This window comes from Astatotilapia calliptera, chromosome 11 (assembly GCF_964374335.1).
Source record: "Astatotilapia calliptera chromosome 11, fAstCal68.1, whole genome shotgun sequence".
Taxonomy (NCBI): domain Eukaryota; kingdom Metazoa; phylum Chordata; class Actinopteri; order Cichliformes; family Cichlidae; genus Astatotilapia; species Astatotilapia calliptera.
In genome coordinates, this window is record NC_137432.1 from 29,866,503 (window position 1) to 29,879,398 (window position 12,896).

At 37.5% G+C, this 12,896-nt stretch overlaps 1 protein-coding gene across 1 annotated transcript; it reads left to right on the forward strand.

Annotated features, from left to right (window-relative positions):
- Positions 1-9,845: 9,845 nt before the first annotated feature.
- On the forward strand, positions 9,846-11,467 carry LOC113031542 (transmembrane protease serine 3). Its single transcript, XM_080308294.1, has 5 exons — positions 9,846-9,864; positions 9,949-10,047; positions 10,418-10,560; positions 10,737-10,898; positions 11,369-11,467. The coding sequence occupies exons 1-5, from the start codon at positions 9,846-9,848 to the stop codon at positions 11,420-11,422; spliced, it is 477 nt and encodes a 158-aa protein (XP_080164420.1). The 3' UTR covers positions 11,423-11,467.
- Positions 11,468-12,896: the final 1,429 nt, after the last annotated feature.

Here is a 12,896-nt window from a genome sequence, read left to right on the forward strand (position 1 = left end):
TGATAGTTGGTGTGCAGTCCACGACCCCTGTTCACTGAAAGCAGGGGAACAATTTATTATTACCTCCACTGTAACTCCAGCTTACAGCTTTGGCTCTTTAGCCTTTTAGTAGTTTTTACCAAGTGGAAGCGACAGTCACATCAGTCTTCCCATCCACCTCCAATCAAAATATCAAACTCTTTAAACAATAATTTGCATAACCTGTGCTGTAGTGCAAGTCAATCCTGTTCCTTTAAATCAATAATACCAAGAAGGAAAATCCATTGTGTGAATATTTTCAGTGTTTGATGTAGGAAATTTAGAAAACAAATGACAAATACATGTATCTCTGCAATTACGTGTAGTTAATAAAAGAAATGCTTCAAGATCCAAATTGTCAAAGTTTGGCTGTGATAGAAAAACAAACCGAAGTTTAACACACTCTGTGTTTGACTTGCAGCTTCCTGACAGTAACTCTGCCATTCAGTCATTTAAATAGCTGATGTCTCTTTCTTCACTGGATAAAAAAATGATACTGTTAAGTTGAAAATGCTGCTGTACCTCGAGGGCCACTGCCAAGATGGCAAACACGAGTTCCTTCACTCCTCTTCTGACTGATACCTCAGGGAGGTGAAGCTGGCAGAGCTGTGTCTGTTTGACAAGCTGAGATTGGTGCGAGTTGTATGGAGTAAATAAGGCGATGCGGGAATGCAGAAACAAACAAAGTGTGCGTGCTTTATTTATTTATGCATCCTGTCAGTCTCATGAGCAGGCAGCTCCTCAAAAAACTACAATAAAACTACTCCAACTATTTACAAGAAGCAAATGCTTCTAAGCAGTACCAAACCATGAAACATTACATAGAACAGTTGATGAAAAAATAAAATCACAATATTTGCTCCAATAGTAGGGGTGGGGGAAAAAATTGATACTGTGTAGTATCGTGATATTTTGTTTGCTAATAATGTATCGATACAGGGACAGCAGAAATCGATATTTTGTTACAAACAATTTTTTCTCTGAAATCAACATGCTCTGGAGTCAGAGCATGTTGACTTCAGAGCATGTTGATCCTTTTTCTGAGCAAGAATCCTGACATTCCTTCACTGTCCAAATGTGTTTAACTTTTTTTTTGGCAGCAATAAACATGACAGTTTACTTATTTTAATTTAAGACATGTTTAATTTTAATTAAGTTTAGAACTTTTTTATTTAATGTAAAATTATATATTTTTTAATTTACTTTCAAATTCTTCAGTTGCTGAATGGGCTGCATAGTTTTCATATTGCATAGTTCAGAATAGCTATAATTGTACCAGATGGTTGCATTCAGTTAAGTTGGACTAGACTGTAAAACAAACCGTTCAGTTTGTCAACAATAAAACTGACTGAAATGAGAGAAAGACTGTGTGAGACTTTGATATTAGATAAAATGAATATTGATAAAGTTTACCTTTATGTGCAGAATTTAAATATCGCAAAATATTTTTAAAAATCGCAATAATATCGTATCGTGCGTTAAGTATTGTGATAATATCGTATCGCGAGTTGTATGGTGATTCCCACCTCTATCCAATAGTAGAGAAAGCAGTGACAGTTTGCTCAGCTAAATAACACAGAAACAAGATATCTCAAGAGGATGGAATTTTGTAGGGTCTATATTTTGAATTTACAAATTGTTTCTGTTTTTTCTAAGGTAGCCACAAAATATGTCAAACATGTCAGTCCAGACGGAACTGATATTCATGATCCTTATAGATCACTAACTTTTCTATGTGAGGCAGATTCTCCATTTACATGCACACATTGAAATCTTTGAGACTGATACAATTAAAACCACGGCGGCAGAGTTATTATTTGAATTTTGAATTTTTGCTTTTTTACTATAAACTATTACTTTGTATGGCATGACTGTGCAGTCGTTACCTCTCTTTAGAGAAACATTCAAGCCTGATGATTGGCTGAGGCATTATGTGTCTACGTGTCCAATGCCGATGTTCCATGTTTGCTCCCAGAAGTAAAGTCACTGTAACCTAGAACAGGTGAGGTAACACTACGACGGGTCAGTTGTCACTGCCGCCACTCTGCGCCCTCTCGTGCTGTAATTTGATAGTATGAACAAAATACCACTGAAAAGAGTGACCACAAAAAGACACACAGAAACAATCCTGCTTCTTCAGATTCATAATGGGACCTTTATTCTTAGATACATATCTACTTCATCTGCATGAAACTGAACTATGTTTTTGTGTCTGTACTCACACAGTGGCCTACTTGTGAGTGGAAGAGGCTCATTGGTATGATGTAGATTATCTTCTGTTGTTAAACTCTGACCTAAGCGCACAATTATCCCCATGCATATTTCATAGACTCCCAGCAACAACATATCTGTTACTGGCCTGACTGCTGCAGCCTCGCCTGCTCTGTCTAGAGGAAAAACCTGAGTTGGAGAAGTAGGAAGAGGAGAGGAAGGAGAAGGAGAAAGGTGCTGAAGGGTGTGACACAATGAAAGGATTAAGTGGGAGGACGAGGTGAGCTGCAGAATCACAAGAGCGCGAGTGACAAACTGTAACCTGCCTGAGCTGAAGAGGATGGATTCACAGTAGGAGAGCAGATATCTTTGGATTAAAGATGCACAGGAGCCAGCAGGCACCTGAGTCTTGTCACTAACGGTGATGCATTTCTTTTCCTGGCTGTGGTACAAGCCGGTTTAATAAGTGGAGGAGGCGCGTGGATAAATAATCCCATGCATACAAATGAAGCCAATACATGCAAATCTCCATGGGTGACCTTCAGGTGAGCGCTCTTGAAAATATATGTTGATGAGACTGACACACAAGGAAGTCACAGAAGTTGTTGTGTTATGAACAATGCGGGTAACGGGTGTCTTTTCTTGCACACGTTTATCACAGAAAAGTTGTATCCACTCATATTTTTTAATATAACTAATTTTTGAGAGTGCTATTATCTTACTTTGCATTTTGAATAACTTTGAATAACTTTTCCATGGATTCATTAGTATTTTTCTCGCACCATGCCTGCATTTCGGTAGTTCTTAGGTCAATAATTGCCCATTGTAAACTTAATATACGTTATATTATGTGTCAATTCTAGCAGTCAAAATCCATCAGAATGTCAGAGTATTTCTTACAGATGCATTGTTGGAAGCTCACGTTTTGTCATAACTTTGTTAATTTTGCAGGTTCTAGCCAAGGTTTCTGTGTTTGTTGGCAACAAAACCTAAAAAGTATGGCTCAGAAAGACAGCACCAGCTCTTGTCATCAAGCAAACGCACCAAACTTTTTATCGCCTCAGCACTGGGCATCAACATCTTTTCAAAGTCCAATCAGTCATGATGTATTGAGTATATCGTCTTTGGTTCCTTCTACAGTCCTCACATTCATACCCCAGTATAAACCCACAACTAATGGAAACCCACATCCAGAAGATCTGCCCTTTTCTGATGAGACCCCAAAGCTGCAACCTCTTGAAGCATCACTTTCTAGTTCAGTGTCCTCAGAAGCCCAAGATCAAAAAAATGTGACGTCAGCGGCTCCTTGTAGTGATAATCCTCAAGAAGTTCAGCAGAGGATTCAAACAGATGGAGGTCCACTGCAGGACACATCAATAGGTATCATGTTTCCAAAAGAGCTACATGATGGAGTCCCAGGTATGGTAATAATTGAAGGTGTTACTTCAATGTACAGTTTTGATAATGTGCCAGGAAAAATCACACTTTGAAACATGGGGCCAACATGCTTTGCTCATAAATAACATTTCTATAAGTGCGAAGCATTGGAGTTACATGCAGTCTATAAACTTGGGGTGCAGCAGGCTTTATCTGTTGCTGTAACAGCCTCTCCTTTTCTGAGAAAGCATTTCATAAGATCTTTGAGCCCAGCTGACACAGGATCAGAAGTACACTTATAGTGAAATGTATGTGGTTGTATCAGGAATCGGGGTTCTGTGTAGGCCAGTGTATTCCTTCCACAAGCTTAAAAAAAATTACTTTATGGAGTTTCTTTTGTTCACAGGAGGCTGTAAATTGGCAACAAACTGTTCCTAAAATCCTGAAAGCATTTTAGAAAAATTTACACAAAGATTTTACAAAAATACCACCATGTCAGATACGGAAAGGTTTGGCATTTTAGAAGTACCCATTTATACTGTACCCATTTAGATTAGATGAAACTTTATTAATCCCTTCGGTGGGTTCCTCCGGGAAATTCAGTTTCCAGTAGCAGAAGTTGCATGTTACAGATACAATAAAGGGGAATGAGAGTAAGGATATAAGCATAAATATGCCATATATACACATATACACATATATAAATACAGAATATATAATAGGGATAAATAGGAATACCAGTGGATTGCACATTTGAGTGAGTCTATTGCAGGGTGATTATTGCACAGTCGAATATAAGAAAAAATATAGCGAATATTGCACAGTGAAAAAAAGCACTACAGCTCAGTTTCCCCTCCCTCTCTCCCCCCAACGAGGAGTTAAACAGTGTGATGGCATGTGGGACAAAGGAGTTTTTAGGTCTGTTGGTTCTTGACTTTGGGAGAAGCAACCTGTCCCTGAGTAGGCTCCTCTGATTATTTACGACCGTGTGCAGAGGATGTCCAGCATTGTCCATAACCTCCAGCAGTTAGCGTTAAACCTAAAAGTTAGATAAGCATATATTTTCAAAATGAAACTGAATGATCCAGCTTTACATTGATGCAATCAACAGTACTTGTGTTAGATGCTATTTACAGGTGAGGTGTAACTTTTTGTTTTATGGGAGAAAACTGATTTAAATCAAATATTATTAGCAAAGTGTGTGAATCCCAAAAGATGACTTAGTCATTGTAATTGAGATATTTAATTACCAGTGCACTGGTAATTAATTAATGTTTAATCAATCTTCACTTATATTTCTGTGGTAAATAGTCAAATCTCTTAGCCTTTGAGGATTGATTGAAGACAAACACATCTGAAATTTCTTCTTGCATACTCTGAACCCCTCCTGAGGAAGCAGCCTTAATGTGATTTTGAAAAATAGCACATATGTTTCTCACTTCAGCACCCGCTTCTATCCACAGTCATTTGGCAATTTACTATAACTTTGATGAGATACATAGATTTTCTAACACACAGACTGCTGAGGCAGCTGTTTAGATCCTCAGTAATAACATGTGAGCTATTGCTCCTGTGCAATCTTTTTTCTTTATCACTTTTTGACCTCAAAGTTGCCTTGGTGCCGTTGTGCATGAAATAGTTTAAAGGTCTCCTACTGCGGTGACTGGAACTTTTCTCTTGGACTGCCTTTGGCAAATAGAAAGCAGGACAAGAAAAGAAAAGAAAGAAAAAAAGCAAAGAAAATAATAAAAGAAATAATAAGAATAAACATAAAAGAAAATTCATTTGTAATTTTAAATCTGCTTCATATTTGTCACTGATACTGTCAGTTGTATCGATGACTAATTATTTCTGCATCTATGCTATCTGTCATTAGCGTTTGGCAAGGCTGTAAATATATAATGCAACAAGTTCTTGCAATTAAACTTTAGAAATAAAAATGACATATCAGAGTACCATGCAGCATGTTAAACAGCTCGTTGCCTCTTTTTCCTACTCCATCAGCTGATCCTTTTATCTGATCATGATTCGCAAAGAATTATAAAGAATTCATCGCTTTGGTTTCAGTTTCTCATTTGTCTCACCTTCAGGCAGGCATAGTTGAAGATAAGCTCAGCTTATCAGCTTCTCCATTCTCTTCCATTTTAATTTAAGCGAAAAAACTTGTGGCAGACTTTTTCAGTCTCTATTTTTTACACTGTGCCGTCATCATAGTATTACAAATACACCACAGTAGGCAGCATTGCAGTGTTATATAGATGAAACAAGAAAATAGTTCCTTTGGAGAAAAAGCATAAATTATCTACTGGAGTTCATGATTTTGTTGCCAAAACGTTACCATTTGTTCCCCTGTCGATGCGAACGCAGCTTAGAGGTTTTCACATTTCACTAGTAGTAATCCATCTTGACTGTATCAGTGAAACACAAAATTGATTTCAAAGTTGTTGGGGTTTTTTTTGCCTTACTTATATTTCATGCAACTCACGCTTTACATATTATGGATGTGTTCTGTCCTCAGGATTTTGTCTGAGCAGAACTTTTGTCCCAGAGATGCATATTCACCTTCACACTGATCGCCCTTGACAACTGGTTTAAGGTTTATATCACACTTAAATAATAAACTATAAATAGTTTAACTGCTAAATACTGTAAATGTAGCCAAAACATATGGTTACACCACCTGTTTGCCGTATGTTCAAACCTATAATCACAGCTTTGAGCACAAGTGTTTTCTATCCTCGACCTTTATGCATCACTACATTAAGTTACACACAGAAGAATTTACACATGTAAGACAAGTAAAACAAATTCGACTGGCTGAACCAACATTTCAATAAATGTTTAATGATGATGGTTGTTTGTTCACAATAACAATACAACTCAAATTACAGAGAGCAGTTTTGTATAATAGCCAAATGGCACCAGATAGCTTATTAACATATGGTGGCACTGTTGCCTCACAGCAAAAAGATCCTGGATTTGAATCCACTGGCAGGTTCTGGGTGGAGTTTGCGCGTTCTCCCTGTGGCTGCATTGGTTTCCTCCTGCTGCCTCTTACAGTCCAAACACTTCCAAAGCTAACTGGTGTTTCTTAAATCGTATTTCTGAGTTAACCCTGTGATAGACTGGTGGCCTGCCTTTCACCCTGTGATAGCTAATATAGACTCCAGCCCCCTACAGCTCTCATTTGGATAAATTGTTAAGAAAATGTGCACGGTTATCATCTTTGGCTTGTTCTCACCTAAACTGCACCTATCTAAAATCTAAAAGGGATCTCCAAAATTCACACATTTGTCAAAGTATGATGATATGATAAAACCTCACAGTTAGTTTGGTTTACTACAACTGTCCCAGTCAATTAATAAAGATGATGAAGACAGGATGTCTTGGAGCTCAGAGCTCCTTGCAAAGTTTTAATATTTCTTGTTATTTCTTGTTTGTTTGCAGATGCAAGATCCCATGCCTGTACATCTCGTGACCTGTTAATGTTTGTGGGAATCTTTGTCACTATAAAAGTGATTATCGCTTCTGCTCTTTTAGGTAACCCACTCTGAAAAGCAAGGTACCTCCAGTACATCAATAGCACGTTGAATTCTAGTGTTTAACCTCCTAGGACCTTACGTCCACATATGTGGACATCACATTTTGGGTTATTTAGACTAAAATACTCAATTTTGCTCTACAAGGGCCTGATATCCTTTTACGAGGACATTATACTGCTACTGTTCTATCAAAATTTTAAACGAATATCCTCATATGTGGCTCTTATTTTTCTTAAAAACAAAAATAAGATTGAAAAAAATCTGGTAATTTTTTGTTTTTACATTCATCGGGCTCCAATATACCCAAATATCAAAGAGAAATTAAAAATGCATGCAGTAGAATATTTTGGGTCTTAGGAGGTTAAGAAACAAACCTTCTCATCATGCAGTTACCACTAATATTGCAAAAAGAAAATCTAAGTCTGCAGACTTTTTGCCAGATGCAAAAAGAATCAAAAACTTAGAATGTTCTACATCATAATATGCCACTTTAGTATAATAATTGTAATAAAAACCCAGTTATGTCATTCAGCCTTACTGCTTTCTGTAACACATCAGTGAGCATACATAATAGGTGTCTCTGATTACGATTAAATACAAATGAAATGAGAAAAAAAAAAACGAAGTTAATTAGTTCTGAACATTCACTGTGCCAGTTATTAAATCCTCTATGAAGCCTCCTTCTGGGAAATAAATTACATTGTTGGAAAAAGTGAAACCAAAACGCAAAGATAGAGTAAAATGGTTTGCTGAGGTTGCAAATTTGAAACCAGCAGCTATTAAGACTGATCTCAGTGTGAGGAGTTTTTAATGTTAATGTTTCACTACCCACTTGAGACATTGTACTGTGTCATCTGAATGTTTTTTTCTCTCTTCAAATTAGTTAAGTTCTTGCTGTTTCCCTCTGAGGTGGGGGAATCACCTCCTCTCTGTGGTGGGAAAGGGAGCTGCACTGTCCCAACCCAGAGGCCCGTTCTGTCCAAGAATCCAGTGAACCAGACAGGAAATATGACTGCAGGTAAAGAATTTAAATTTCATAGTAACTAATGCATTTTGTCTCCAAAGCTCCAAGGATGGCAATCTTCACTGCCACTCCAATTTACTGCTCATCTCTCAAACAAAAGATGTTACTTACATATCCATCAAGCATCTGGCAATTATGGCTGTGCTTTTTTAAGTCTTTCCACAGAATAGGTTTTACTAGAATATTACCATAATAATTTCTCACATTAAACACCTTATATTCTTAAAATTAATTAAACCACCTTTATGGTCATCTTTTTTTTTTTTTTCAAAAAGAGCTTTTGCATTTTTTTTTGCACTCATTGTCTGTTTGCTTGATTTCGTGTTCTTCATCTCATATCCAGACTGCTCAGTTCTGGTCAGCAATGGTCAGCGTATTGTTGGAGGAACCTTAGCTACAAAGAACGAGTGGGCCTGGCAAGTCAGCATGCAGTGGAGGGGAAGACACGTCTGTGGTGGTGCCATCATCTCTCCTCGTTGGGTGATCACTGCAGCACACTGCTTTGTTGAGTAAGAGAGACACGAGGAATGACAAGAAAGAAGTGTTTACGAGTTCAGTTACTGGTACAGTCAGTTAGCAAAGGCTGTAGTCACGACCACCTGCTCAGTCCGAGGTAACACCGTGTTCCTGTTATGTTCAAGTCAAAAGCAGGTAAAGGGTGAAGTAAAAACTTTTTGCACCTTTTTGCACCTTCTGCAGCAGAGCAGAGCTCCATCTGTGATGTGATCACATCACAGATGGAGCTCTCTGTTCCCCGTGAGTGTTCATCTTGGATTATGAGCAATGGGTGCGGATTTTTTGAGCACAACTACAAACCAAAAGCAGCTCCTAATGTTTGCAAGGCTAAAGTGAAAATAGAAATACATGTAATTTGGCGATGGCTGAGGCCTAAACCGTGATTGTAATAATGCTGGAGGTTGTATGATATTATGAAAAACCATTGAAAAACAAAACTGTGAAAATTAGTGGGCACACACACCGCTTCTTAAACCGAACTCTATCTACTAACTTTTCTGTCACTCTTCTGCAGTAATAACATGCTTCAAGTAGCTGACTGGACGGTTGTGGCAGGCACTGTAAGCATTGCACACAACTCTCTGGGGCAACACTACAGGGCACTGCAGATCCTCTACCACCCTGGCTTTAAGGTTATGCACAATGACTATGACGTGGGACTGCTGCGCACCATAATTGACATGGACATGACGAGTAAGTAAGAGACGGATTGCGCTATCATTCATCAGGGCAACGAAAACCACATCATTTGTTTTTCTTTACGCTGAATGAATGCTGGAGTCTAGTAACTTGTTGAATGTATGTAAACTAGCCAAATTTATGTCACACAAGACAAACAGACAATGTTTCACTGTCTCTTTTTATAACTGTATTTACTTACATTTGAATCATGAAAAGAACTTAATGTGACTTGATGCACATTTAAATTTTATTATGATTAAGATCAGGACAGATCAAGAAGTGTAATCCCTTTTGGGCTTGAGGGGGAGATTAGGAGCACTTACATCACTGCACTAATCATTGCAATCGCTGTCATATTGCCAAAACAAATATTTAATTTTTACCAAAACTTAAAACAATAAAGAAAGAACGAACTAAACACCTAACAAAATCAAAATCGTCAGAAGTGAAACTTACTTTTAAGTCAAGAGAAAAACATGTATTACAATCATAAACGTGGGTGGGAGGAAAAAGGAAATATGTGATTTCATAACCACGAGAGAGAGCTAACCTTTATCACTTTACTGCTGCTCTTTGTAGGTGGGGTCCGGCCGGTCTGTTTACCCAGTCCAACCGAGTCCTTTCCTGATGGATCAGACTGCTGGATCACAGGCTGGGGATACGTAAATGAAAACACAGGTGCACTGCACTGAAAGACAGATACTTTTGCTACAGTTTGTGATCTTAACAACTGAGCTAAAAGAAAGTGATTTGATAACGCAAGTATAATTTAAGTTGGAGCTTCAAATAGCTTCAAAAACTCACAATCATAGTTTCAGAGTTGGAAACTGTAGGGCAAAAACTTTTTAAAGAGCCATATTTGTCAGTACAGTATCCTCATTGAAGCTAAGACGTTAGACTTAATTACTAGATAAAAAAATATATATAAGTGTAATCATTCATTATCTTTTGAACTGTGTAACATTTCCACTAGTCACCTTCAAGTAACCCTTTCTACTTATTTTCATTCACTTTTTGCTGCTGATTTTTTCATTTCATTTTCTGTCAGGCTATGTGTCAGAAGAGTTAAGGCAGGCTCATGTTAAGGTAATAGCTCAATCCATCTGCTACGACTTGAGTGTCTATGGTCTCTTCATAACTCCTCGAATGATTTGCGCTGGGAGCATGGATGGAGGGGTTGACTCTTGCCAGGTACACACCCACAGAGATGAAATCTCCTCTCCACAAACCTAGCACAGGTTCATGAAGAATATAAAATATATTTTACAATCTATATACTTTTACAATATACTTTACAATCTATCAAGAGTTGTGTTTCTCCCATTTGATGTTCACAAATTTTGTTTGTGAAATGATTTTCTCTTAAGGGAGACAGTGGTGGACCACTTGTGTGTAAGACATCTAAAGGGGATTGGAAGCTGGCAGGCGTGGTGAGTTGGGGAGAGGGATGCGCACGGCCTAATAAACCAGGCGTCTACAGCAGAGTAACTGAATTGCTTCAGTGGATTGAACGTTACATAGACATACAGGTATGGGAAGCACTTTTCCTCACCGCTTGTAAATGTAAAACCTATCTTTATCTGTCGCTCTGTTTCGGAGTCAAAGTTCTGTTAGTTTATTTACTGCATCTGTGTCACAGTCTATCTAAAAATGCTTTTCTATTTTCATTTTGAACTACAACCCTTGACAGATAAGCAGTTTGGCTATATAGCAGATAATAAAACTTCAGCAGTAAAGAAGAAAAAAACTTAACGGTTAAATGTTAAATCCTGTTGAAGGTTATAGAACCAACATTTCAATACATATTAGTTCTTTAAAGGATGGAGGCAAACTAGATGCATTAGTAAAAGAATACATCAGTAAAATGCAGGAAATGTGATTACTTTTAATACCCTGCAGGACTTTTCATAGCCAAAATGCACTATAACACATTAATGTCATTTGCGAAATATACAATAAAGTTTTTAAATTGTCCTTGTTTTAATATTTTTTGTTGCAGTATAAAGCAGAGGATTCGGCCGAGACCACCACAGCTGTTTCTGCAACACCTTAAAATCTGACAATGAGATAACTGACAATAAAGATCGACTTGCATCTATCTGCCTATCAGTGTTGTTCATTCTACGATAGCGTGCACTGTCACTATTGTCAGTTATAGAAATATAGAAACACTATTATCTGTAGTAGAAATTTTATCTGTAGTAGAAATGTACTGCCAGTAATGATACATTTGTAAACGTTTATCAGGACTGACATGAAAGTATAGCTGACAAAACAACAAATAAATCAACGTGAAAATGGGATTGTATTCCTGTCTGATCGCGGCTGCTGACCACAAATTTTAACAGTTATTACAGCGCATGGCGCCTCTTTAGTGTCTAAGTGCGCCAATTTAAGTGCTGGTGTATAGATTACTGTGACTTGACAGGTTCAAGGTACACTAGATGAAAATGACCTGATAACCTATGTTAGCTAAATTTGAAGTACTGATAAACTGTGGAACCAAGCAGTTTCTGATATTTTTCCTTTGATTGTATAAAATAAATATTAGTACTAAATACTAGTATGACTAGTAAGACTAGATGAACAAGATATTATAAATAAAACCAATTATTCATTATTTCAAAACAAATGAATATTAATTAAGTTTTGAAAACCTATATTATGTTTTCAATGGGTTTCTCACACTCTTTAAGTGTGTTTCAGTGGCCTTATAACAGGAGTCGCAAACTCATTAGAGTCTATGGGCCATATGTAGCCAACTACTTGCCAAAATTAATCCAAAAGTACATCAGCAGCTCGTTCGGGAGTTCAGGAGCTTGCCTCAGTTAAGGTTAATGATTGATCGTTCATCAAGTGGGAAAAAGAGTTCCGAGGCAAAAACCACAGCTGACCAAAAACCCTCCCAAAAAACATCTTGAATATCTCCAAGACTTTTGTGAAAATGTTCTGTCAACCGTTGAGACAAATTTGGAGTTTTTGGAAGGTTCAAATCCCATTACATCTGACAGAAACCTCAACAACATTTCATAAAAACAACATCATAGCAACAGTCATACGTGGTGGTGGTGGTAGCTTGATGATATGGGACTGTTTTACTACTTTAGCACCTGGAGAACTTCCAGTATTCATGAACAATGAATTCTGCTCTCTCCCAAAAGATCCTAAAGGAATCATTTCGTGCCCTGAAGATCAAAGACATTTGAGTTATGATCGGGCAATAATCGGAACCAGCAAGTCTGATTGGCCTAGTCACTGTCTGGACTTTGATGCTTTGATATGACTTTGAACCAGCCCTTCATGCTTAAGCACTTTCTGCAGCAATTCTTTAAAGAGAGGGCCAAAACTCCTCTATGGTGATATAAAAGAGTCATTTCCAGTTATCATAAACGCTTGATTGCATTTCTTGCTGCCAATGAAATCATCAGTTAAACATGCATTTTGTATTTACTTGTATGGTCTTAGTATCAAAATGTGTTTGAGGATCTGAAACATGCAAGTTAGACTTAAAAAAAACGACAAAGGGA

Bases quoted from the DNA above. Each gene is read 5' to 3' on its own strand.
- LOC113031542 (XM_080308294.1), top strand. The intron at 10,048-10,417 runs GTGCACTGCACT...ATTTTCTGTCAG, and splicing joins ATACGTAAATGAAAACACAG to GCTATGTGTCAGAAGAGTTA. The intron at 10,561-10,736 runs GTACACACCCAC...TTTTCTCTTAAG, and splicing joins GAGGGGTTGACTCTTGCCAG to GGAGACAGTGGTGGACCACT.